The 23,162-nt window shown below is 44.5% G+C and overlaps 1 protein-coding gene across 1 annotated transcript in view; it reads left to right on the top strand.

Moving 5' to 3' along the window:
• The window catches only part of LOC147678430 (hydroperoxide isomerase ALOXE3-like), a 117,966-nt gene extending 96,343 nt beyond the window's left edge, over positions 1–21,623 (top strand). The window contains exons 10-14 of the mRNA XM_086946026.1: positions 4,209–4,378; positions 10,066–10,187; positions 16,985–17,085; positions 17,235–17,405; positions 20,996–21,623. Coding sequence (XP_086802152.1) covers positions 4,209–4,378; positions 10,066–10,187; positions 16,985–17,085; positions 17,235–17,405; positions 20,996–21,175 — 744 coding nt within the window. The 3' untranslated portion in view covers positions 21,176–21,623. The remainder of the gene's footprint in view (positions 1–4,208; positions 4,379–10,065; positions 10,188–16,984; positions 17,086–17,234; positions 17,406–20,995) is intronic.
• The last annotated feature ends 1,539 nt before the right edge of the window (positions 21,624–23,162 follow it).

The raw sequence follows: 23,162 nt of genomic DNA, 5'->3' as shown, positions 1-23,162 counted from the left end.
AGTTGAAAAAAGAAAACTGATTTTTATTTAGAGTCCTTTATAATATTTGGAGTTTCTATTTAAAAACACGTTAGTGTAATGGCAAAAAAGAGTATGCAGCAGTTTAGGTGGGCATTGTTTATCATTAAAAGTTATTAAAACAACTTTCCGAAAATGATTTTTATAGAAAAAAGTGGTCCACGATCCCATACAGAGGAAAAAATAAATATCAGTGTCGGCAAATTCAGCAAAGATTTGTACGACAAGCAGAATTATTAGTAATTTTTGACTCCAGTACTTCCTTTAAAAACGTTACCCATTGATACATTTCCATATATATCATTGTTTGATTACACTACGCCTTCCTTCATTTCCGCAATGCTTAAAAAATGTGTTGCTGTAGTTTCAGATTCACTCAGATTTCAGGTAGGTTAGTTTACATCCAAAATGGGACCCCACTGATTTTTTTAAACCTAAATTATTATAATTTGCGAACAATCTCTAAACAACTGAGGACATGTTTGCTATTTGGAAATCGCTAACAGCGATGTACTACAGTGTATTTAACACTGTTAGCAATTCCTAATGGGGTAGTAATTGACATACTGATTAATATTCATGAGGTAGGTCACATATGGCGACCCATTGGGAATCGATAAAAACAGTTATGGGGTCCTGCCGGGAAAAGCAGACCACCATGTCTGTGTTTGCTTTTAAATAAAGCAATATATATATATATTTTTTAAATGCAGCCCCTTTTCATTAAAAGAAAATAAGATGTGTTTTAAAAATAAAAATTAAACATTTCAATGTTATTTTTTAAGAGAAGGCCGTGGTCCGTGTGATCACTGACTGTTCTTAAAAAGCGTTTTTGCATACATTCACAAAGAGGAAGGGGTTCCTGGGGAACCCTTTCCGTTTGCAAATGGGTTACCACCTCCTTCAAGGAGTCAGTAAAATGTGAATGTTTTGCTACCGAATTCCAGTTGCAAAACATTCACACATACCATTGCGATTCGGTATTAGGAGGGAACACCCTTAACATTCCCCTTCCTAATATTAAATTGAAAACCTATTTTTCGATTCGTTAATAGGGTACTGTATCACAAAATAGGGCTTTGTACATTTACAAATACTTTTTCCCGTCGCTAACGCCCGGATTCTGCAAATTGGGCCGTTTGCGACTTGAAAAAACTTTGTACATCTGACCCAAAGTGATTCCAAATGGTTCGCAAATAGACCTTCCTCATGAATACCTCTCTCTGCGACCCATTAGGAATCGCAAAAATCACACGGATGGTGACCTGCTGGGATAAGTAGACCACCATGTCTGTGACTGCTTTTAAATAAAGCAATATTTTTATTGAATGCAGCTCACTATCCTTAAAGGAAAATGGGATGCGTTTCAAAATATAAAATGGAAAGTTTTGTTTTCATTTTTTAAGATTAGGCAGCGGTCCGTGGGACCACTGTCTGCTATTGAAAAATGTTTCCTCCTACATTCACAAAGGGGAAGGGGTCCCTTGGGGGCCCAATCCCATTTGCAAAAGGGTTACCACCAATTAGGTGTTGACGGTAAAATGCAAATGTTTCAAAACTGCATTTTGGTCGCAAAACAGTCACACATACCACTGCAAGCCCTATTAGGAAGGGATGTCCTATACACGCCCCTCCCTAATACCGATACGCTAACCTAATTTGTGATTCTGTAGTAGGTTACCAAATCGCTAATTGGCATTTGTGCGTAAAAAAAAGCTTTTTTTTGCAGATACAAATGGCCTGATTCTGTGAATCAGGCCATTAACGACCTCCCTAAAGCAACATACATCCTGCCCTTAGAGACTAAAGCTTTAGGAGGAAAAACATTATTTACTTATCTATCAGACTAGATCTTGCCAGGGGACCAGGGTTGCGGTTTGCACATAGGGCATGGTGTTCGAGGTGTAAACAGCAGCAGCGTTCTCCCAAGCAGGTAGCTTGGCAATATTCTGCAAATGGGGTACAACTTATGGGGGCTTTATTTTATCTCACTTGACAATCTCCAAGTTCAGATGTATGCTCGTCGAGGCGTTCAAATCAGAAGTGGGAGGAGGAAGAAGCAGAGGTTCATTCAGCTTCTGACTTTCATTAATCAACATTCAGTAAGGGGTAGGAATGAACAACATTAGTCTGTGTGCCAGAGTTGCAAGGATCAGTGAATTTGTGGGTAAGGTATAGTGGGCCAGTAACTTACCCACATACATACTGACAAATGTTAACCTTCCCCCTATCCAGTTTATTCATATTAAAATTTCCCTCCACTGATACAAGATCATTTTAAGTGTCATACCACTGTCAATACCCAGACAACCTCCCTCCTGGTGGAGGTTGGTGAATCACTTGGGGAACAGTACACTTAAGTGATACACCCGATGATGATGCTATCCACCAAATCCCACAATGGGGAGATAATATACACCACGACCTGCAAAAGTGTGGTTGAAGGTTTCCCGATCTATCTTCCTTGAGACTCATGTAAAAAAACTAATGTGGTTAATTCCCCCCTTATTGATTGTTGACTGCTCTTCTAGCTAGGAGGCCAGACCCTCTTCCTTACTATACTCCTTTCTGCCAGTAGCCTTTTGAGGGAGGATTTGAAGGTGGTGTATTGGTCACAGCCGTTGGCCTTCATGTTGGGCCGTGCCATTCCCATTCTTTCTCTAAACCACAACCTTTTTTTTGGGAGGTGGCAACAACTTGTTTCTGTTGGACTTGGCACTTTTGGCGGGTTCACCCCTAAACTTTTTGCATTCTCCTAGCCTTTTTCTGTTACCTGGTGTTGGTGGTTTTAGGCCCTAATGTGAGTTAGGCTTAGGAGGTTATGGTCTAATATGTTTAGGCTGATGAGATTGGTGCAGCATATATTTCATGCCTAATGTGATACTGTGCATAATATGGTTTGTGTTATAGGATGATGCTGAGTACAGTGTTTGCCAGTAATTACTAGTTGTGTTCTACATTTACTAAGTTCACTTTGTGATGCTTCTGACAGTGGTCCAGGTGGCCCTGTCAGGTGTATATAATCTCCTGTAAATATTGCCTAGTGCCAGGTAGTACAGTGTATATTGTGTGATTACTATTCAAATGTGTTTTTATGATAATACAAAGGCTATTTTTGATATAACCTTGTGTCTGAGAGTTTTTTACAGAGGGAACCACGTGGGTTCAGATTGGGGTAGAACCAGAGGGTGTCCCTCCTGTTGCAGGCCTGCGTCCGTGTTCTATTGCCCAAAGCAGGCAAGCCCTTCAAGGGAGTGATTGGTCTACCCTGCGTTTTGGCTGGAAGGGAGTTGTGTTACATTCTCCTAACCTTTTTCTGTAACCTGGTGTTAGTGGTTTTAGGCCTCTGGGCACTTTAACACTGTGGTCCAGTGTAAATTGCGAGCGCTCTCTGTGTTACATTGGTGAGATTGCCTGCCCTCCCATAGGAATGCATTGGGGATTCACTGATCATTGTGTGTCAGTGGTAATTCATGGTATGGGAGGAGCAGCGTGGTCAAGTTTAGTATCTTTGAATGTGTAATAATAAATGCTGCGCAATGGTGTGCACAGATTTATTGTGGTTTTAGAAATGCCACTTTTAGAAGGTGGCATTTCTCCTTTTGTGGTGTGCCTAGTATGTTGTTGCTGTGAGTGTGTTACGCAAGCGCTTTACACATTGCCTCTGGAATAAGCCTCACTGCTCGTGGCAAGCTACCCAGGGGGTAAGCAGGAGTTATCTTTGGTGTGTAACCACCTTGCCTTGACTAGAGTGGTGGTCTCTGCCTGGCTTTGGCGCAAGACTTAGCCAACCAGAGATCCCATTTCTAACAGTTTCATACAGTGTTTAATTTAAGCTGGTGGTGGAGGTGGGGCCTACCATCACTCATTTTTGAGGACAAGCACGTATTTTTCTTCAGCAGATGTTGTCCCAGAGCAAAAGAGGAGAAAACAAACAAAGGAAAATGGAAAAATACATGACACTAGACGAAAACCGGAATGTGCAAGAATGAGATAAAGGGACTGTGGTGGTGGATGAAAGAGCCAGGAGGTGGAATCAAGACAACGCAGTCTTGGTATTCGGCACATTGGCATTCAGTGGTGTTGAATGCTGGCTTCTGAGCAAAACTCTCTGCCCCCCCCTCTACTTATTCTTTTACAAATTAAGCACTGGTTGCATGCTTCATGGGTTCTTTTTTTCATTTCCCCAGTGTTCATCGCTTGGCTGTGACCGCTTCTGCGAGTGCATAAAGAGGGCCCTTGAGAGACTGACCTACACCATGCTGTGCGCCCCTGACAACTTTGTGTCTCGAGGGGTAGACAAGCTCCCTAAATATTACTTCAGAGATGACAGCCTGAAGATGTGGTCAGCGATTGAGAGGTGAGACGTTTGTGAGCGCAGTGTATGCACCCCTACCGAGACACAGAGCAGCCTGTCACTACACCAACAACCTACTCCAACACTGCTAGAGGTTGGGGGATTAGAAGGAGAAAGTCTCATAAAACCTGTAGTTCGGAAACTTCATAAGAGACCACAGGGTCATTGATGTGTTCAAAGATTGACACTGTGCAGGGAGGAGTGGGACTTACAGTTGGTGAATCAGTGTAAAGTGTATGATGTAGTGACCTTGCTGCTTTCTTTATATTTAGTCACAGTGTAAAATGCAGTGTAGGGTTTTAAAGATGTGACTCACACTCTGAGCTCCTATTGGTACATAATATCCGAAAGCAGATAAGGACAGCCAGAGCCATCCACTCTACACATTTCATTCCCACAACCTCCATATTTACCCCCACCTGTTCACTTGTGTTCCACCCTGCGCATGTCCATGGTATTTTAAATGGGAATAACAGAAGGGTACATATTACACATCTTCTTAATATTGAAACTCTAGTCTGTCTGTAACTCAATGTAAACTATCCATTAACTATCAACTACGTCAGTTTTGTTCAAAGTGTAGCCATGATGTGTTCGTACCATCGCTCTGGACTGACGGCGTGGACCGCCTCCATCTGACCTGCCTGAACCAGTCTTGTATGTGGTGGCATGGCCGTCCACTGCTGTTTGTCTTTCCTGACCATGACATGAATGTGGTGGCATGGCCGTCCACTGCTTCTTGTCTTGCCTGATCCTGTCCTATATACGGTTGCATGGCCATCTGCTGCTTCTTGCCTTGCCTGACCCTGTCCTGTATGTGGTGATATGGCCGTCCACTGCTTTTGTCTTGCTTGACCCTGTCCTGTATGTGGTGGCATGGCCGTCTGCTGCTTCTTGTCTTGCCTGCCCTGTCCTGTATGTGGTGGCATGGCCGACCACTGCTTCTTGTCTTGCCTGACCCTGTCCTGTATATGGTGGCATGGGCGTCTACTGCTTCTCGTCTTGCCGAACACTTTCCTGTATGTGGTGGCATGGCCATCCGCTGCTTCTTTTCTTGCCTAACCCTGTCCTGTATGTTGTGGCATGGTCATCCACTGCTTCTTGTCTTGCCTGACCCTGTCCTGTATGTGGTGGCATAGTCATCCACTGCTTCTTGTCTTGCTTGACCCTGTCTTGTATGTGGTGGCATGGCCATCCGCTGCTTCTTGTCTTGCCTGACATGAAAGTGGTGACATGGCCATCCGCTGCCTCTTGTATTGCCTGACCCTGACCTGAATGAAGTGGCATGGGACTCTTCTGCCTCCTACCTTACCTGACTGCTCTGAATGGAACAGTTTGACCCTTTGTTGCTGCCCTCTGCCTAACACCAACCTGAATATGTCAAAGTTCTCCACTATTTCCTGTACCGTCTGGTTTCATGAACCTTGTAGCGTGGCCCACTGCTGCTTCCTATCCTATCCCGTCTAGCTGTTCTGAATTTGACGGTGTAGCCCGCTGGAGCCTATTACTCTGCCTGACTCTGTTCTGAATGTGAAGGTGGGGCTCTCTGCTGTCTCGTGCTTTGCCTGACTCTGTTCTGAATGTAGTGGTGTAGACCTCCGCCATCTTCGTATCTTAATTGGTTCGGATCCCACAGTGTGAGCCTCCAATGTCTGTGATGTAGGGAACACCCTGCTTTAGCAGCTTGAGTGGGGGTGGCCACTGCACCGATGGCCAGGCATGGCCAGTACAGGTAAGAGCGGTAGGATGGGGCAGGGTGGGGAATTTGGAGTCGACATATGACGTTATAAGGAAAATAAAATAAATAAATAAAACCGTTCACCTTGTCCTCTGCGATGCGGCAAGCACAAGGTAAGTGGTTTTCCCTATCCCGCCCATGTCGACCTTCCCCCGGCCCAGCGCTTGTACCTGTATCGGCCACACCTGCCGATGATGAGTATTTTATGTCACAGTGGATATTGATTTCTTTCATATTTGGCCTATTCTGCAGGCCAGCCGACAACGTGTCATGAAATATTCCAAGGGAAGAACAGGGCAGGGATAAGAAGAGGAGGTCACATGAGCCCCAGGAAAGGAAAAGGAATGATGAACACATTCAAAAGAACAGAGAAGGAGCAAACAGAGTGAGTGGGGGATGAAGGACAATGTGAAAATAAATACGAGAAAATGAAGAAATTATGGTCGATAGAATTGGAAAACATAAGGTAAAGGAAGGCAGATTAAAAACAAAAATAATGATCCAAGGATAGAGGGCTGGAAGGAGGAAAGTTTGGCTGGAGAGGTGAAAGAATCAATTAGCCTTGACATGGACTTATCATTCGGCGTTAAAATTTGAGTTAAACCTATTTAGGGCAATAAATAAATCTCTGCCCGTCCAATGTCTGCAAAGATCATGGAGTAAGGTTACCCCAGCCTCTTTCATCTCTGTATTTGGAGCTCCGGCCCTTCAGAACTGTAAAGACAGTGATGAGGCTCTGGAACTACTAGAGGGCTCCTTGTCCAAAGCCTTGGCCTCTATCGCCCCAATTAAACTCTGTAAAACCTGGGTAAAGCCAGCTCCAGCACCGTGGTACAACGACAGTCTTAAGAAAGAAAAATCTGTTTGTAGGAAAAGGGAAAGGAAATGGTGAAAATCCAAACAGGAGACAGGTAAACTAGTATATAGAATGGCTCTCAGACAATACCTAAAGAAATGCGCAACAGCGCGAGAAGGTCTTACTTGGGAACTAGAAGTACCGAAGCAAAGAACTCGTCCAAAGAAGTGTTTAAAATCTTGAAAGACTTCACTAACCCCAGGGTCAATAACCCATCCTCCCCGCTGATTCAACAGCTCTGTGACGATCTGGCCAATCACTTTAAACTAAAGATCGATAAAATCTATAGCTCCTTTAATTCACAGGGGGAACTTAGTGGGGTGTCAAACAACCATGAGGATTCCATCCCTGCCTCATTGGAAACCTTTGAGGTTATAACTGTGGACCAAGTCCACTCCTTATTGGTTTATTTGAATTCTGGTTCCCCCCTTGACTTAGCCTCTCATTTCATTATTAGTGTTGGCCCCAGCTCTTGCCGCTCCCATCACGGAATTGTGTAATCTATCCTTATCCACTGCCACTTTCCCTCAGAAATGGAAGCTGGCACAAGTCACACCTATGCTAAAAAAAGCCATGGCTGATCCATTGGATCTTCAAAATTATAGACTTCTCTTCTCCCTCTGTTCTCTAAAGTCATGGAAGCCTTAGTTAATCAGCAATATGTTCAATATCTTGAATCGAAAACTCGGCTTGATCCCTCCCAGTCAGGTTTTCGCGCATCACACAGCACTGAGTCTGTATTACTGAACTTACAGATTCGATCAAGTTGGCTCTGGACAATGGGACCTCTACCATGCTGATTCTTCTTGATCTGGCGGCTGCATTTGACACCATCTCTCATCAAACCCAAGTGTATATACTACAAGAGATTGGTGTCAGAGGAATGGCACTTATATGGTTTAAAAGCTTCCTTGCCAACAGAACTCAGCAAGTTCTTTTGGAGTCGTTTACCTAACAGATGTCGGTTGTGGATAAAGGGGTCTCACAGGGCTGCATCTTAAGTCCCATGTTAATTAACATCTATGTATCTTCTCTGGCCTCCATTATCAGATCTAGTGGTTTTGACACCATATCCTATGCAGATGATACACAACTGATTTTTACCATTGATTCAGATCCCACATTGACCAGAGAATGATTCAAAAAGTGCATGCTAATGACGGTGGCCTGGATGACAGCTAACTTTTTGCAGTTGAACACCACCAAAACTGAGATTGTGCTGTTTGGGAATGCAGAAGAGCTATGGTCCTCCGACTGGTGGCCTCCCGAGCCGGGTGAACCCCCACCCCAAAAAATGGGTGAAAAAATTAGGTGTTATCGTGGATGATAAACTTTCTATGGACCAACACTTGAACAGCATCTCGGGCACTTGCTTTGGCCTGATGCGTATGCTTAGAAAGATTTTTCTCTGGATTCCCATTTCTGCAAAAAAGCCACTCATTCAGGCCCTACTAGTGAGGAGGCTGGAGTACAGCAACTCTCTACTAGTAGAGATTAGGGAAGATCTTCTTTCTAGACTGCAGATCATGCAGAACACTGCTGCATATCTTGCTCTTAACCGGCCATTCCGTTTGTCTTCTGAACCCCTTTTGCGTCTACTTTATTGGCTGCTCATTAGGAAGTGTGCAATGTGTTTAACCCCTTCGACGCTCATGACGAGCTCTGCTCTCAACTCGTCATGAGTTACGCCTGTCGTACGCTCATGACGAGCTGAGCTCGTCATGTAACGCAGGTTTTTTAAAAACTCAGCGCACAGCGGGAAAACGGCCCGCGCGCATGAGGTTAAGCTTCTGTGTTTGGTATTTAAAACGCTACATGCGCAGGGTCCGTCCTTCCTTAGGAAAAAACTGATACCCTATATCCCTTGCCGGCAATTGAGGTCAAGCAATCGCGGGTTGTTGTGTCCAAGGAAGATTGATGAAATTAGAATGGGAGGGCGCTCCTTTTCTTATCTTGCACCCTCCCACTGGAACAAAGTGCCAGATGACGTCCGATCCAGCCCTACTTTTGGGCTGTTTAAAAAATGTTTGAAAACGTGGATTTTCAGTCATTAATCAGTCTTTTCTCTTCTTGCCTCTGACTTTGTGGCGCCAAGAGATCCCTGCGGGGATGATTCGCTTTGCGCCTAACAAATGTTTAAAATAAAAAGTGGACGGTTGGAAGGTTGGATGAAAGGTTGGACGGAAGGGTGTGATGACAAATGGACAGAAGTGTGAAATGATGGATCGATGTGTGAAGGAAATGTTCATTGGATGGATGGAATGATGAAATGATGTATGGATACATGGATGGAAAAGTGAAAGGGTGGGTTTATGAGGGAAAGGATAAATAAAAGAATCAGTGAACCAATGGATAGATAGAAAAACAATGGATTGTTGGAATAACGAAAGAATGAGGTGAATGATCAAAGATTGGAAGGGTGGAACAGTGAAAAGAAAGATAGGAGGGTGTACAGCTGAAGAGAACAATTCTAGGAAGTGTCAGGCTTACCTGCTTCACCCACTCAGTGTCATTAAACATTTGTTTCAAAGTGGGGTTATTTTACCTTTCTGTCTACTCCCTTGACCTGAGCCTTGCATATCTCTTCTTCATGCGACCTCCAATCTCTTCTGGTTGGGTACCACTGTGGCCCTCCACGCCCCAAGTTCTGACCATCTCGCTCAGCATGTGTGGACCCACCCTCGCTGCCACGTTACAACCACGGTGTTAGAGTATCACAACCACAGTGTTAGAGTATCACAACCACAGTGTTAGAGTATCACAACCACAGTGTTAGAGTATCACAACCACAGTGTTAGAGTATCACAACCACAGTGTTAGAGTATCACAACCACAGTGTTAGAGTATAACAGCATGGCTCAGCCAGTCCACATGGTGGGACTAACCTGAGTTATGCCACTGTTTCTGAAAGGTTGGCAAGAAGCATGCACCATTCTCTCTCCACTCCTCCTGAAATTCTCAGAATGTAGCAGCAGATTGGCCAAGGGATTCCCCAAGTTTGAGCTAAAGTTTCTACATGTGGATCCTGTGATATTCTTTGAAAGCTTTTGGAAGATGAGTCTGGTTTTCGTGACTTTGTGCGGGTTTCTTTTCCAGCTTCGTGTCTTCCATCGTTGACTGTTACTATCAGGATGACAGCTCTGTCCAGAGAGATTCTGAGCTGCAGGCCTGGGTGGACGAAATCTTCACCAGATTCTTCCTAGCAAATGAATCCTCAGGTAGGGTCTGGGTACTATGTTTTGTTACTGAACGTTGAAGTGACTGCCAGTGGTGAGGAGCACCCTGGTCGAACTTAGCCAGGTGGGTATGGGTAAAATCTGTATTCGACGGATGCCTGTAGAGGTCAGCTAAATTAGGGATACCTGAGAGGTCAGCTAACCTAGGGATGCCTGTAGAGGTCAGCTAACCTAGGGAAGCCTGTAAAGGTCAGCTAACCTAGGGATGCCTGCAGAGGTCAGCTAACCTAGGGATGCCTGAGAGGTCAGCTAACCTAGGGATGCCTGTAGAGGTCAGCTAACCTAGGGATGCCTGTAGAGGGCAGTTAACCTAGGGATGCCTGTAGAGGTCAGCTAATCTAGTGATGCCTGCAGAGGTCAGCTAACCTAGGGAAGCCTGTAAAGGTCAGCTAGCCTAGGGATGCCTGTAGAGGTCAGCTAATCTAGGGATGCCTGTACAGGTCAGCTAACCTAGGGATACCTGAGAGGTCAGCTAACCTAGGATGCCTGTAGAGGGCAGTTAACCTAGGGATGCCTGTAGAGGTCAGCTAATCTAGTGATGCCTGTAGAGGTCAGCTAACCTAGGGATGCCTGTATGGGTGAACTAACCTAGGGATGCCTGTATGGGTCAGCTAACCTAGGGATGCCTGTATAGGTCAGCTAACCTAGGGATGCCTGTATAGGTCAGCCAACCTAGGGGTGCCTGTATCGGTCAGCTAACCTATGGATGCCTGCATTGGTCAGCCTACCAAGGGATTCCTGTATAGGTCAACTAACCTAGGGATGCCTGTAGAGGTCAGCTAACCTAGGGATACCTGTATAGGTCAGCTAACTTAGGGATCGCATAGATAGTCATTTTACTTTTTAGGTCTTGCCTTGAGACAGCTTTAGTTGTCTCTCAAACCACATTTAATCACAAATGTTGATACATAGAAAATACATAAATATCTATAAATATTAGGTTTTCAGATCAGCCCACTTAAGCCATTGCTCTGATGGAAGTGTCATTCAAATTTGTCACCTGCATGTGCCAGTGGACCCGCCCACTTAAGCCATTGTTTGAATTGCATTTTGAGAAATATCATTCACTCACATGTCCACACCACCTAAAACAGTATGCTTCAGTGCCAAGGCTGGTTGGCCAAACTGGTGGGCCATGTGCAGTTAATCATCATTTGTGTTCCTTAGAAGTATAAGACAGCTTTACTTTTTTACAGTCCCTCCACTCAAGCAATGCTTGTGCAGCCCCATGTGTGGATGCAGAGAGGGATAGGTCAGATTAAATCAAATTAAGGTCAGAAAAAATGTGTGGACGATAGGAAGGTACCTCACGGGAGCAACCACCAGGGAACTGCTGACAGGTTCTCGTCAGTATGTTCCACTTCTCATCATTGGCTCCTTCCTATCAAAAAATAAACAAAATAGAAAGTAGGAAAAGCACTTCTTGAGTGGAGGGGCTGTAGACACATAGGAAATGACACGCAGAGATTTTATGAGGATTTTTTTAAAAATCAGGCATACCCAGTTGTAAACTCCTGGAGTGGGTGTAAGGTTAAGAATAACCGCACAAACGAGTCAACAAGAGGTATTATAAATGTAATTGCCTGTAGCATAGTAGGACCAGGTTTTGTGCATATATTGTCCCTCCTGGTGTCAGGAACAACAACACAGTATACATTACCTGTGACCAAAGTGGGAGAGGATTAATCGTGGTGGCCAATCAAGGTAGATTGACATAGTCCTTAATTGCATTTACAAGTTATTATATTTAGTCATTTCATTGAACACGCATATCTTGAATATTGATTTCATATATTTAAAATAAAATGCAGAATTTAGAAGGAAGATGAAATGTTGAGTGTCTGGTATATGTTATGTTATGTAATGTTAATAACTTTTATAAAGCGCGGCGATTACCCAAAGGTGTCCTGGCGCTAACATGTCCAGCCTGAGGGAGCAAGGAGGAACTAAGCTTGTTCAGCAAAAAGTCAGGTCTTCAAAGCCTTCCTAAAATCTAACAGATCAGTGGAGTTTCTTAGATGAAACGGAAGGTCATTCTAGGCTTTCGCTGCGCACATAGCAAAGCTTCTGCCCCCCCACAAAGCTTTCCTCCTGGACGGTACAGAAACCAACTTAGCCTCTAGCGAGCGGAGTGCTCTTTTTGGAATGTACCCCTAGAAAATCTTGTTCAGGTATCCTGGGCCTTTGCCATGCAGAGCTTTGAAGACCATGCAAAGTGATTTGAAAAACACTCAACTCCTTACTGGGAGTCAGTGCAGCTTCCTTATTTCCTTGGAAATGGGGGAAAATTTGGATGTACCGGTCAGAAGTCTTGCTGCTGCATTTTGCAGCAGCTGAAGTTTCTTCAAACTTTTATGTTGGATATTCAAATACAGGCTGTTGCAGTAGTCCAGCCTCGACAACACCAAAGCTGTGACCACTTTCCTGACCGTTCTGAGCACATATGCAGTCGATGATGTTACTGCATTAACCTGATGTCCTATAGTGAGAATCACATCTCAAAACGAGAACAAACATGAACTAGAACGAGGCGACCATCTTTGAACTCTACTATATCAATGAGTTTACACTGAATAATCTTGCTTCCCAAAGCCATTTTTGATTTTTATCTGCTTGCATGTCGTACAGTCTGCATAGTGGTATGATAATCTATGTATAATCCCCTTTCTGGTATCAGACAAATTTCCCCAATGCAGTAGATTGTAGTCTTCTCTCTCTTTTTGGTGGGTACTCTCTCTAACCTGGTTCACTGGATCTGCAGAATAATTATCTGCAATTTCCTCAACCGCTTGCAGGTGGCATCCTGCGGCTCCATGTGGACTTCATCCCACCCTGTATTGACATCAGAGCAATTTAAAACCTCCACCCCAATCGCAGACAGCAGTTTCTTTCCATCCTTCGCCATCGGATGCAGAGCATAGACTGATAAGATGTGACAGTATGGAGATCTTTAAATTGGAACTTTTCTAAGATGGAGAAAAAGATCCATTCCGCGGAGTACCTTTCCCGGGGAGTCGCTCACTATGCAAATACACATAACAGCAGAACAAGGAGGTGGGGGCTCGGTGGGGAATCTGCAGTTAGACAAGTGTATCCACCAGAGAACATGGCCAAAGGAAAGAAACCTGTTCTCCCAATGGATAATTCTATGTGCTGAGTACTCACCTTGTGACTAAATACCAAAGCAGTAATTCCACAGTTGGTGGATTGGTGGAATGGCTCAGACAAAAATTCCTGCAGCACTGAACAGACAAAGTGTCCCTACCGACGGACCTGACAACCAAGGCAGTAGTGATTTGTGTTCGTTCGAGCTGTCGCCCACATTGCAGCCTGGCAGATGTCCAAAACAGGCAGGCTTGGCCCTGGTGGAATGAGCCTTAAAGTCTTCTGGGGCTGCTCTTTAGTCAACGTGTATCAGATTTGAATGCATAGGACTAGCCACCTGAAGATGTTCTGTTTCTGCATTGCATTACCCTTCTTAACTCGTGCGAACACCACAAAGTTGATGGTCCACCCAATGGTACTTGGTACGATTGATGTAAAAGAAAAAAGGCTTCTAGAGGGTCCAAGTGATGAAGACTTCCTTCCTCTTTTGAGCAAAGACTGCCAGAAAGGTGATGGGTTGCCTGACATGGAAGGGTGTCACAACCATGGGCAGGAACACCGCCCTAGTCCGGAGCAAAACCTTGTCGGGAAAAAAGGTGGTATAAGGTTGCTGAACAGACAGCTCTTGCAACTCGTTCATGCAACGAGCTGATGTTATCACTATGAGAAAGACTGTCTTCAGGGGCAAAAGACGCAGTGGCCAGCTGTGCATTGGCACAAATAGGGTACACATTAAATATGTGAAAACCAAATTAAGGTACCACTGTGACTTCACAAAAGGTTTGGGTGGAAACATATGTTGTAAACCTTTTAGAAAAAGCATCTCAACGGGTCATTTAAACTGAGACAATTGATTTGGTAAACATAAATATGCCCACAAGGCTGACAACGTTTAGCTGGGCCACAACAAGTCGTTACTGGGCTAAGGATAGTACAAACATCCAACAATGTGGCCTACATTGGTTGTAAGTGCCCTAAGGAAATGTAGCCACATGTTTCTCCCAACTTCCAGTATAAATGTTTTTTCTGGATGAATGCCTGCCTACCAAGGTGACATCCACTACCTGGGGAGGGAGGTCAAAAGCAGTCAGTTGTTCAACACTCACACTCTAAGCATGGAGGTGTAGATTGTGCTGGCCCTAGTGTAGAACACTGGCTTGCAGCTGCGACAGGAGATCTTCCCAAAGTGGCAACCTGATTGGGGGCAAAATGCTCATGCCCAGATGTTCCATGTACCCCACTCTCCTGGCCCAATCCGGAGACACTAAGATGGCATGGGCCTGATTATTCCTGATCTTGTTCAGAACTCAAAGCGGGAGAGGTAGAGGTGGGAGGGGATATAGGTGATCCACTAGGCAATGGTGACTGCATGTTGTTAACTACTAGAGAGATGTCCTGGTGGCTCTGCAAATTCCAGCGGGGAAGAACATCCTGACGCAGGCCTCACTCCACCCTGTTTGTTTCAGTTCCAATTGGTGGTGGTATTGTTTGTGAGAACTTGAACCAGGCTCTGTTTGCTTGCCTATATTGCGCAATTGATCATATAATTCAGAAAGAAATGAGTTGTGAATCTCTCAATTTCAAAGACCACTCTTTCAGTCCAGATTCTATCAAATCGAATGAATTTATTTTTAAATATTTACTTCTTTCTTTTTAAAAAACAGATTTTTGTTTTTTGTCGTATTGAAAAGAACAAAACAGTGTTTATATGACTTCTACTTGGTCTAACATAATTTTCATGGACATCAAAGGAGGAACAGGGATCTTAGTGATGAGAAATGTATTGGAAAGGAAAAAAGAATTTTTTAGATTGCATTCAGTCTTTGTTTGCCTCCATTCAGTGGATTTGGTTTCACCTGCTATCATAAATAGGACTTGCGCAAGGCTACCGCACCCCCCCCCCACTTTTGCTCTCCCCCCCTTGACCATTCCTTCTTTGTCTGGTGTCTTTCTATGTATATTAATTTAGTGTATTGAATGTAGTCAATCAAACATGTTCTATTTCTTTCCCCTCCACTTATCCTTTTCAAAAAATTCTTTTTTCCATTCCTTTGATAGAATCTGGACTGAAACAGTGGTCTTTGAAATTGAGAGATTCACAACTCATTTCTTTCTGAATTATATGATCAATTGCGCAGTACTGGCATCTCGTTTGTTTATTATAGTATTGGCGTAGCCTTACTGCGCTCAAGCCAAAACCCTCGTTGCTGTCTGCTTGCCTTTATTGGCAAGGGAATTGTCCACAACTCTGCAGGTTGTTGATGTGGAGGTGGGTACCAGAGTCTTCTGAGCTCAACCTCTCCAGATGACTTCTACAACCCAGATACATTTCATCTGCCAGGATCATTATTTCTGGGTGGGGTTGGAAGATGGGACCCATGAAGTATTTAGCTGCCTCTAGGCCCAAATTGTGTATCTAACTTCTGCTCCATCTCAGTGAGCATAAAGGTGTGCCAGGTCCCAATCAAGAGCAAACAGTAACTTTTAATCAATGCTTTACTTTTTCTTGCCACTTTTTCCCTAAAACTTTAAAATAAATCCTATCTCTTATTCCCCGAACCAATTTTGATGCTCTTGGTGTAAATGTTCACATTATTTGTTTCTGTTTTTTTAAGTGATTATGGTATTTTGTTGTGTTAAGTTCTTTACTTTAACATTGTTGATACTGCTTGAATATAACACACACTTTGCTGGGGCTTGCCTCCTGCTTCTGTCATATCTACTTGGCGTGGAGCAGAGATTCTCCTAGAAGTGGAGAAGTGTGGCTCACTGGTTAGAGGAGGCAGACCTGGAAGCAGAGGTCAGCCTGGGACCAGGGTTCAATTCCTGGCTTGGCAGGGTCTTGAGTCCTAAAATGTCCATGGACTTGACAATTCTTGCTCCGGTGCCTACTTGATTCACGGGTTCACACTCTGCGACTCTGGGCAATAGCTTGCTTAATCTCCACAACGGCCCCTCGCGGCTGGATGCCTGGCTTTCACCTTGCGGATACCCTGCCGGGGTTATCTCACAGGGGAATACCAGTACGGGTTCCCTAAGCAAGCGCGTAGAAACCGCTCGGTGATTTGCGCTATATAAATTCCTGTACATTTACATTTACACAGAAGTCTGTTTTAACATAATCCAAGATGTGTTTATTCTGTTGGCAGCTGTGCCCTCCTCCCAAATTAATAACCCCATTTCTTAAAAAGATTTCACCCACTGACAGCAGAATTTTCTAAATTAAACAGGGAGAAATAGAAAGACAATCATTGGAATGATGGAAAGATAGCTTATACTAACTAATACTGGCCCTCATCCACTCGATTGTCTTCCACTGACATACCAACATTCCAATGTCCTATGTGCTATATATTCTCTGATCCTCAGATGTGGCGTTTAAAAACAATTACAGCTTTCACCAGTAGGCTATAATACTACATTATTAACTTTGTTCAAAATAAAATATCTGTTTCATAGACCTATTTTAGGGAGGAGGAATGGAAGCCACTCTATTCTATGGAGTGATTGCATATTACAGCCAAAAGGAGGATTCTCAATGAAGTTCACTGTGTTTCTAATTTGGTATTTTACATGAAGTCTGCAAAAATAGCCCTTGAAGAATAAAAATCTAACTTTTTTTTAAACCTGGACATGTATGCACTTACTTATAGTAAATATGCTTCTCCGTATAGGTGCTCCTTCCGCTTTGAAGACTCGCGCAGAGTTGGTCAAATATCTGACCATGATTATCTACACCTGTTCAGCCAAGCATGCTTCTGTCAACAATTCACAGGTAGATCAGGGGTTGGGTGGGGTCAACAGGGTCGCCAATGGGCAGAGATCCTAAAATTCTAAGAATGGCAGCTTGTCCCTGGCAGAGTTACTACTGTTTCTTTTCCTGTTCCCCTGACCTCAATAACATTCTCTCTCTTCAAACATTAGTTTGATTTCTTCTCCTGGATGCCGAATGGTCCCTCCACAATGAGGCATCCACCTCCCAAGGCCAAGGGGACTGCGACAATGGAGAACATTCTCAAGACCCTGCCAGAAGTGGACCTTACCTGCCGTATCGTGGTGCTGCTGTGGATGCAAACCCGCACGCTTCCAGACAAGGTAAGCATTGAGCGAGTCAAAAATTTGCAGCAGGATGGAATCTCTAGTGGTGGGATGTGGCAAGAAGATGCTTGAGGGACTTCTGGAGATAAACACTACAGGGCAGATTTACAATTACTGGCACATTCCTGCAAATTAGCAGGGATGCACCAGTAATTGTGCGCCGCAGCTCCGCCACCCATGATGCGCCGCATTTACAATGCGGCGCACCGTGGGGCAAAAATGGCACAGATGCGTCACGCATCTGTACCGTAAAGGCGGCCCATTGCTGGAGTTGCGTCGCAAGCACGACGCAGCTCCAGCAATGCTCTGGGGGGGCCTATTCTTCCAATGCTGTGTCAAGCCTTGCGCCTGCTTCAAGCAGGCGCAGGGTTTTGACGCAGCATTGGCCTAAAAGTGACTTAGTGAAATCTTGTAGATTTCACTCAGCCACTTTTAGGAGGCGTTCCTGCGCAGGAACGCCCCCCGTCCTGCACCAGAACACATCCTTATGGCGCAGGGATTTACAACGTGACGCATCTTGGAGATGCGTTACGTTTAAATACCCCGCACCATGGTGCATCTTTTGCGCCACCGCTGCATCACAAAAGTGACGCAACGGCAGCGCAAAAGAGGCACAAGGGGCTTGTAAATCTGCCCTTCTGTGTCATATTTGTGACCCCAGTTGAGTCGCAAGGCAGTGCAAGGACTACACAACATACAAATAAGATGTATAAAGCCGCGCAAAGCCACCTTGCGTGGCCCTGAGCGGCTTCATAAATCATGAGTAAAACATGGAGCGCAAATAGCTGCAACGCCTCGCTCTGCGCAAGGGAGGCGTTTTATGGGTCTTGCATCAGAACTGGTAAACCTGGGAATGCACCAAAAAGGTACTCCTTCCAAAGAGAGGCGTAACAAGGAGAAATATCTTTATTTCTAGCTTTTACTTTATCTTTCTATGTATGCTGCATTCTGCAATGCCCATTAATAGAGGAATATGCCTTTCTGACTGACTGACTGACTGAATTATTTTTAAGCGCTCTTATGCCGAGGCGTCTTGGTGCTGTAGAATGGAAGGGAGTGCAGAGGTGGTTAGGACATAGTGAAAAGCCAGGTTCTTAGCGCCCTCCTGAAGCCGGCTCTATTTTTTTCCGAGCGCAGTGCGAAGGGCATGCTGTTCCACAGCTTGGATGCTCGGTAGGAGAAATATTTTCCGCCCCATTGGGCTCTCTTTATTCTGGGTAGTTGGATTAGGTCTTGACTGCAAGATCTTAGCGTGCGCGCAGGCACATAACGAGGGAAAAGGTTGGTGAGCTCCTCAGATGTGCTCCCGTAAATAGATTTATGGACCAGACACAGGGCCTTGAAATTAATTCTGCACCTGACTGGGAGCTAGTAAAGTTCCCGTATGGCTTTTGAAGTGGGGTGTCTTTTCGGGAGGTTGAGTAAAAGTCTAGCTGCTGTATTTTGAATGGACTGGAGCCTAGCAAGCTGTTTTTCCCCCGCTCCTATGTATACTGCATTGCAATAGTCTACCCTAGACATTATTAAAGCTCCCACCACTGTTTTCCTAAGAGTAAATGGTATGTAGGGAAGAATTTTCCGAAGCACCTTTATTGTGTAGAAACAAGCCGAGGTTACCTGACTTATTTGTGCAGTGCAAGTAAGGTCCTTATCGATCATAAAGCCAAGATTTCTGACCTTTTTGGCTGGAACAGGGCATATGCCGGCCTCTGGAAGCCACTATAGGTCACTCCAAATAGATGGTTTTTGGCCGATCTCAATCACTTCGGTCTTTTCGGTGTTAACCTTTAAGAAGTGGTCGTTCATCCAATTTTTTTTGTCAGAGAGACATTCCCTAAAGCTCGCAGCAGTGGCTTCCACCGTCTGGGAGAGTGACACTACTAATTGAGTGTCATCGGCATACGACACTAGATGCAGACCGTGAGATTTTATTAGTGTCGCGAGGGGAGTGACGTACAGGTTGAATAGGGTGGGTGATAGGGCAGACCCATGGGGTACACCACATGGGAGATAGAATTCTTCTGACTGGAGACCTCCCCAGAGGATTTGCTGTATGCGGGCGTCCAAGAAGGACTCGAGGAGAGCTAAGGTTGAATCTGTGATGCCCAGCGTCCTCAGTCTATTCTGTAGGACCCCATGGTTGACGGTGTTTCTGGATTGTTTTTGTGCCCCTTCCTGCACATTTATTTACTATTTAAAAACAATCATGCATGCAACACGCACCCTTACATCATGGTGCATGGGTGCCTGCTTTGGAGATAGGCAGCCACAACTGTGCTAGCACAGGGTAAAAGGAAGGATTGTGCTGTATTCTTTTATATACAGCGCATTACTGCCCTTTCCCTGTCATGCAGTGCAGCGCAGCAAAGTGACTCGCTGCGTGACCTTTTCATAAGTATGCACCTGAATGTTCTCTTCTGTGCTGCTTCAATGACATCTTTGTTCTTCAGTCGGACTGTGCGGGCTTCTAGTCATGCATACATTGGTGTAAAAGGATGCATTAAGGGCCTCGTTTACAAAGAAGTAAACCTGCACCCACAGGTCCACAACCTCAGATGTGTGCGGATTCACGACTTTCAGGATGTCACAATGCTACCAAGAAGTACACCTGAAAACTTATTTCGGCGGTCAAAGGTTTCCAGGCCTTCTGCTGGAAAACGTTTGTCCAATTTGATTTGCTAAAGTGTGCAACAAGTTTAGACATTTTCCCAGTTTGGTCACAACAGAACTACAATGTTTATACCCTGGAAAATTAATGGCAAGCCCGGCTTAGGACAATGCACCAGAGGGTTGCTTGGGCCAGAAGGCTCTTCCAGTAACTTGGTTAACTTGAGGGAAGAGTTAATGACCACTGCTAAGTAAGATACTTCAGTAAAGGTTGTGGGGGGTCAGGATGGTAGGGTGCTACAGAGATCCAGGAGCCAAATGGTCATAATTTGTTAACCCTCCCCTTCACAGCGGTTGATGATCTCTGTTAAGATGAGTGGAGTTTCAGGTGGTTCATCAATATCAATTTCTCATAGGCTTGGAGGCAATGGTCTAGTTTAGAAGTACCTAGGGCAATCAGGTTTTCCAGCTGTAAGAGGATCAGTGTCTCATCAGCGTAGTTGTAGAACGTTGGCAGAAGGTCTTGATAATGGTAAACAGCATTTACTACGCATGCGAGACAACGCATGCCATTACAACGTGGCAGTTACAATGACCGCGTTGTTACATCGTATTCCTTTACAACGCAAGTCGGAACAATGACTTGCGTTAGGAGGCAGAAGGTCCAATACATTCCCTACTGTTGCACAGATTGGAGTTAGAATAGTCAATTATAATATTCCAAGATCCAGCGCCCCCTACAGCAAGTAGTTGTTCCAACTTGCGTTGTAAAGGTATGCGATGTAACAGCATGATCGTTGTAACGATCGTGTAGTAATAGCATGCGTTGTAAACCCATGCGGACTAACAACACAAATGGAAGGCACTGACTGTGCTGGTGGATGGGGAAAGGAGATGGGCGGTGGGAGCATGCTCAGAATGAGTTGCTATCCACTGCTTTGATTCAACAAATACATTTTTTGTTTTTTTGTGTCTTGAAGATCCCTCTAGGACATTATCCAAACCAGCTCTTCACGGAGGAGAAGGCAGAAAAATGCATCAAGGCTTTCCAGGAAAGGCTGAGTAAGATCTCTGCTGAGATCCAGAAGAGAAACCAAGACCTGCCACTGAAGTACTACTACCAAGACCCCCCCTTGGTTGAGAACAGCGTCGCCATGTGAAAAAGAAGCCCTCGGTTGAATGGACCACCACCTTTTTGTGCCTGTATGACTAAGTTCTAAAGCTCTATTGCCTCTAAAGTCTTTCTCTTGTCATATGACAATAGTCAACTCTCCCTCATATTCCCCACTACTGTAGCTCCAAATATGCCAAGTGGGGTTTTATTTCTGGTAGTTCAGCCCTTCACTGAACCCTTCTCAACCTATTTTTCTTGCTGCCTGCTGCAAGTACATCATTGTTGATGCAGATGCTGGGGCCATGGTCTGCCAGAATCACTTGCTTTGCAATGTTATAAGATGTGAGCTGCCTTACTTGTTTCCATCAGAATTGCAGCCATTTTGACAATTTTATCCTGGTGTTCAAAGACTCCTTAATAATGCTTCGCAAAAAGGTGAGCAGGTTTGTTTGGCATCTCATTCCTTAGATTTTGCTTTAATAAAACTTTCATGCACACAAGAAGTTGTCTAAAACATCTTTTCCAAACATAAAACTGTCTGGGTTATTTATTAAGGTTTTGTGCAGGTGCTGCTGTGGCACAAAGGGACTTAACACATTGCATCTATTTACTATAGCCTTATAGCCCGCCGTAGCGGGCTATAACGGCTATTAAAGGCCCGCTGAATCTTTAAAGGCCCGAGCCGAAGGCGAGGGACTTTAACGAGACAGCGGGACTTTAATTGCCGGTATAGCCCTGCTACGAAGGGCTATAAGGCTATTAGAACATTCTGCCACTGGAGGGCAGAATTTTCTAACAAATTAAACAAAGGGTTCTCGAAGCTCGAGGGGATATAAATCCCCTTGAGCTTCGAGAAGCCTTTGTAGAACATTGGAATGTTGCTCTGCGGGCCTTTACCGGCCCTTAGCAGCAGGGAGCACTCCATTGTCTGCAATGGAGCTCCCAACATTCCAATGTTCTAATTACCATTATAAAAGCCTGCAAGCGCAACATCAATATACATATCACCCATTCAACCTTGTGTAAATCTTGGCCCTAATGTTGATCTAAGGCTGGGTGGAGTAAGCTTGTGATTTTCAATTCACCAAAATGCAAGGGGTGGGAGAAGACCCATTGCTCTCTCTGGCTGACAGTAACCTTCATACTGTGGACACCTAGTCCCACCCTTAGACCCTCAACTGAACTGCCTCATATTCGTTGTTCAGTGGCAATGGCAGGAGTTTGAAATCTTTAGGGGCTCGCAGATCCTTTTACTTTCGGTTTGTGCTCCTACATTCATGACCCGTTGACTGGGATTGAGAACAGTATATAGGAAACTGGTCAGGTAGTATAGGACATTATTAGTTAAATATACTAAATCAGTGTGCTCGGCGGAGAAACAGGAGTATGGCAGGTCAAGATGATCTCTGTCAAATACGAATGAATCGGTATGGAGAAGTCATTCCTAGCGTCCCTTCGTCTAGACGAGCACACTAGGCGCATGCACTAAGAACAGGAGCTCGGCTGAGTCCTCGTCACCCATTCACTCAGCGACAAGTTATTAGCTGAATAATTTTAGGTGCTCCAACACAGTCCTGATGAAGACCCCCCTCTAAGGCTGGACTCACCTAGCATAATTATTTAGGGTCGAAACGTCGACACATACACACGTGTACAAGCAAGGACAATTTGTAAAGAATTGAGTGTCCATGAAGAGCTATGTACCTTTGGAACGTATACCCTAATGTTTAGGGTGGATTGCTACTACAATTGTCATGTGATGATAACATGTCACACCACCCTCTCCGTGTCCACAAAGCCTCACAATACCCTCCTAAACCACTCACTCCCTTTCTTTCATACCTGAGCACCACATTGTAAATATGTGTATATATTTGATTAATATCTCAAAATATTGATGCAGTAGTAGCCCAATAAATCTGAGAGTATAACCTCAGGCATCATTTTTTTTGGGATGTGATTGAGTATGTTTAACTAATAATATCCTATGCTACCTGACTACTTTCCCAAATACTGATCTAGTAACCCAGGTC

The sequence above is a fragment of the Lissotriton vulgaris genome, chromosome 12 (genome assembly GCF_964263255.1).
Source record: "Lissotriton vulgaris chromosome 12, aLisVul1.2, whole genome shotgun sequence".
In the NCBI taxonomy this organism is placed as follows: domain Eukaryota; kingdom Metazoa; phylum Chordata; class Amphibia; order Caudata; family Salamandridae; genus Lissotriton; species Lissotriton vulgaris.
This window is presented reverse-complemented; position numbering and strand designations above follow the sequence as displayed.